This window comes from Gossypium hirsutum, chromosome D07 (genome assembly GCF_007990345.1).
Source record: "Gossypium hirsutum isolate 1008001.06 chromosome D07, Gossypium_hirsutum_v2.1, whole genome shotgun sequence".
Classification (NCBI taxonomy): domain Eukaryota; kingdom Viridiplantae; phylum Streptophyta; class Magnoliopsida; order Malvales; family Malvaceae; genus Gossypium; species Gossypium hirsutum.
In genome coordinates this window covers 52,244,491-52,248,862 of record NC_053443.1, presented here as the reverse complement: position 1 = coordinate 52,248,862, position 4,372 = coordinate 52,244,491, and the positions used below count along the sequence as shown (strand labels likewise).

The window sequence follows — 4,372 nt, the reverse complement described above, 5'->3', positions numbered from 1 at the left end:
TAATTTAAGTGTGTATTATTTTGAGTATAAAATTATTAATATTATTCGTAGTATAAAATTAATAATTTTAGTGTGTATTATTTTGAGTATAATTTTTTTAAAACTAATTCAGTTACTGTTCGAGATTTTTTATGAGATTTTGTTTTTTTTTTGACAGATTAAATATTGAAGATGGATGCTAAGTTTCTTGTATGCGTTTATTTCGATGGAGTCATATTGACAACAAGTGTTGGATGTGTATTTGAATGTCGGCAACAAATAGCAATGAGATTTAATAGAAATGTATCGTTCGATGAAATGAATGCAAGGATTAATGCAAAAATCCATAGACGTTGTGGGAGAAGGATATCAAAAATTTTCTGCAAGTTTCCAGTTTCGACAAACCCGGTCAAATTTGTCGAAATGGAACTTGTAGACGACGAAGACGTGGAGACAATGGTCGATCTCTACTGTGGGAATGGGAGTGAGAAGAATGCACCAATTCACTTATTTGTTGAGTTAGTCGGTATGGAGCAAAATGCATCTGATGAAGAAGACGAGGCTGAAGAACCGCGGATGGTGGCTCTAATATCATACGTTGATAGTGAATCAACTATGGGTGGGATCGGTATCGACCTGAATATTACACCCGGTGTTGACATGGTTGGTGGTGAAGAAGAAGGTGCCGGTGAAGAAGAAGGTGGTGGCGATCATTGGGATGAAGAGGTCGATAGTAACGCTGATCTCGATTTGGACGATGTACCTGATGATATTGACGCTGAAGATGTCAACAACGATGAAGGCATTAACGCTTCTTCGGTCGGGGAGCAGATGCAGCGTATTGTGATACACAATAATCCTGGGCCACACATGTCGCTCATAGATCCCGACGCAGCGTATGTATCTGAGTTTTCGGAGTACCCCGAAATAGTTCATTCTTACGGGCTGGCCGTAACATCTGATGATGATGAGTTATTCATAGGCCAGAGATTCAGTTGTAAAGAAGATTGCGTATATGCCATTAAACGGTACAGCATGAAGATATCGGTGGATTATAAAGTCTCCGTGTCTACTCCAACAATATATGTTGGGGAGTGTTGGAAGGCAGTGGAAGGCTGCAATTAGCGGGTACTAGCTGCATTCATTAGAAGTTCTCAGATGTGGGAGATACGAAAATTTGTTGGTCCTCATACATGCACATCAACACGTATGACAGAAGATCATGGAAAACTTGATTCGAAAACTATTTGTACGTGTATCATGCCAATGGTGAAGGATATGCCGACCATTAGAGTTTCGGTACTCATTGCGGAAATACAAGCACGATTCTAGTGTCGAGTCTCATATCGGAAGGCATGAGTAGCTAAACAGATGGCGATGGAGCAACTGTATGGGGATTACGATTCGTCATATAACGAGATTTAAGGTTGGATAGCTGCTATGCGGGAGTACGTACCGGGGACTGTGATTGAGTTGCAGACCAGTCCATCTTACGGCCCGGATGAGCAGTTAGAGTCGGCAAAAAGGATTTTCCATCGGATGTTCTGGATGTTCGATCCATGTGTGCGGGCATTTCCCCATTGCAAGCCACTTGTGCAGGTGGATGGGACCTGGCTGTATGGAAAATATACACAGATATGCTTATTGCAGTTGCTCAAGACGGTAACAGAAACGTGCTCCCAATAGAATTTGCTATCGTAGATAAAAAGAACATGGAATCTTGGGAATTCTTCCTCACAAATCTGCGGAGGTATGTTATTAGGAACGATAACATTTGCATAATCTCTGATAGAGGGAAGGGTTTAATTGCAACTATTAGGCGTTCCGGTATGCCGTGGAGATCCGTTTACTGCATTCGTCACATTGCGTCAAACTTCCATAAAGATTATAAGAATGCAGACTAGAAGAGACAAGTCGTGGCAATGGGTAAATGATAACCTTATATTTTCAATATAAGCTGTAATGTTTGATGTTATCGACTTACTTTAACTTATTTTTCGTTAATACGTATGCAGCGTACGAGTTAGAGCCACATATTTTTCGGCAAAGAATAACCCGACTTGAGAGTGACATGAAGGAGCAGACAAACACATCTTTTCGACAATGGTTGCGCACAATGGAGCCGTGGCAGTGGGCTCAAAGTGCTGACGAGGGCTTTCGTTATGGCCACATGACCACAAACTTAGTCGAGGGGATCAACGCAGTCTTGTTGAAAACACGTCATCTTCCAATTGCATCGGTATTTTCTGCTACTTTCTACAGGCTGGCCACTTTGATGCCAAGAATGGGTCAGCAGCAAGTCGACCAGATTCAGGCGGGACATGTGTTTGTTGAACATGTGAGGGATGCAATGGTCGTAAACCGTCAGTTGGCGAGGTCAATGAAAGTGGAAATATATTCACGACGACTGGAAACGTTTCGAGTTACTGAGAACATCGGTCGTTGACCTAGGTCCTACGGAGTTGATCTCCGAAACAGCGGTACGAGTGTAGGAAGTTCGAAACACTTCATTACCCCTGTGCGCATGTCATGGCAGCGTATGCTAAAGTCAACCTTGATGCTGAACAATATGTCGATGATGTGTACACGCTGGAGCGCACATTGCGTGTCTGGGAGAATGAGTTCTCCATCCTGCCGGACCTATCTACGTGGGAGGTGCCGCCGATCACTTTCGAGCTTATCCCAGACAGAGGGCTACGGAGGAATCCAAGGAGTTGTCCGCAGTCAAGCAGAATCCGTAATGAGATGAACATTACGGAGAAATCTGACGGAAAGCGCTGTGGAATATGTAGGTTAAGTGGTCATAGCCGGAATAAATGCCATAACCGAAACTTTCATGTTGGACAGTCGTCGGGATCGGGGCGAAATTGAGCTAAAGCTATAAAATTTTTATGTATGTTGTTATAAAAGGTAATTTTATTAATAATAATTTTTCTTATTTGGCTTATGCTTATGCTTAAATTGTATCCATATTGTTTCCAGATTAAGTTATAAGATACCATGTGAGCGTTGTGGAATTATTAAGATTAATCGAAAATAGAGGCATTCATAATTCGATTGAGCTTTAATATAATGAAAAAATTGAATAATTGATATCTATACATAAAACTAAGAACATTCGAGATATCTAAAATACAAATAATACGAGTTATAGAAAAAGTGTATTAAACCCTTACAGTTGATGGTTTGATGGTGTTGTCCGGGGGGTATACCTACGCGGAGGTCGACGCTCACGGCCTGGGCGACGACCAACATTCTCATCGTCCGTAGGTGGGGCGTGGAAAACATAGAGGGAATGTCCTTTCACTCGTTCGCCGCCGACGAACTTGAACTATCATGAGTCCCATAATGCGGCGGATACGTGTCAGACGGGCCGGGCATGCCGTACTGCGGCCGGGGGGAGCCAAACAGTTCAAAATCGTACACATATTCGCCCTCTGCGTAGCTCGGATAATATTCACCGCCCAACAAATCCGGATGATAGCCATGTGATTCCTCAGTTGATTCTGATTGTCCGGGCTCTGCCTGTTGTGGAGGATAAAATGTCGTAGGATCCGGATCCATCGAGCCATGTGCTTCCGATCCCCCAACTTGCTGAACGTACGGGGGGATTATCGTTGATTGCGCTCTAAGTAAATACGGCTTCCCGCGACTATGGTACCATTCTGTATACTGTCGAGATGGTTGCAGGTCGGTAGCCATAACCATCTGAGGAATTCGACGCAATCGATCGTACCACAGTGCGACGTATTTCTGGTGATATATCCCAGTCTAATTGAACTCTTCCTCTCTTTGTCAAGCCGTGATCTTCCCCCAACTGGCACGGCGGATCCGGGATAGGTTGGATGCAGCCAAACTGTCGAAGCACCCGATTACCGTGATACCACTCGACGACGTTGAAATTTATAATTGGTGTGTTTGTGCACCATGTGTGGGAATTAACGAGTGCGGACGGGGGTACGACATTTGTAATCTCCGGCCTCCGGTACGACATCCATATAAACTGCATGAGTAATAACATTATAACGAGTTAGACCGATAACATGTGAGTAACATATAGAAATACCATGTATGTCATGAATATTAGAATAGAAACTTAACCCTTCCCGGGCATGCTGTTCAATCCTCATGCGGTATATTGGGACATCACACGACTTCCCGATGCCTGGACGGGTCGTCCACCTACCAAAAATAGTATAGGGTTTAGGGTTAGTAACATTACTCAATATATTATGACTATAAATAATGACAATTTTTATTTTATCACCTGAGTGGCAGTGGATATAGATAGGGTTGGTGACTAACGCGTGCCAAAAATGACATCCGATAAAGTGCCCATGACTGCAGCAGTATGAGGCATCCGCGGATGTCTTTAACTTTCGGCTCTGTTGCC

The 4,372-nt window shown here is 43.2% G+C and overlaps 1 protein-coding gene across 1 annotated transcript; it reads left to right on the top strand.

Moving 5' to 3' along the window:
* The first annotated feature begins 1,538 nt into the window (after positions 1–1,538).
* Positions 1,539–2,425, top strand: LOC107956236 (uncharacterized). Its single transcript, XM_016891955.1, has 2 exons — positions 1,539–1,806; positions 1,995–2,425. The coding sequence occupies exons 1-2, from the start codon at positions 1,539–1,541 to the stop codon at positions 2,423–2,425; spliced, it is 699 nt and encodes a 232-aa protein (XP_016747444.1).
* The last annotated feature ends 1,947 nt before the right edge of the window (positions 2,426–4,372 follow it).

Bases quoted from the DNA above. Each gene is read 5' to 3' on its own strand.
- LOC107956236 (XM_016891955.1), top strand. From the start codon at position 1,539: ATGTGTGCGGGCATTTCCCCATTGCAAGCCACTTGTGCAGGTGGATGG. The intron at 1,807-1,994 runs GTATGCCGTGGA...ATACGTATGCAG, and splicing joins TGCAACTATTAGGCGTTCCG to CGTACGAGTTAGAGCCACAT.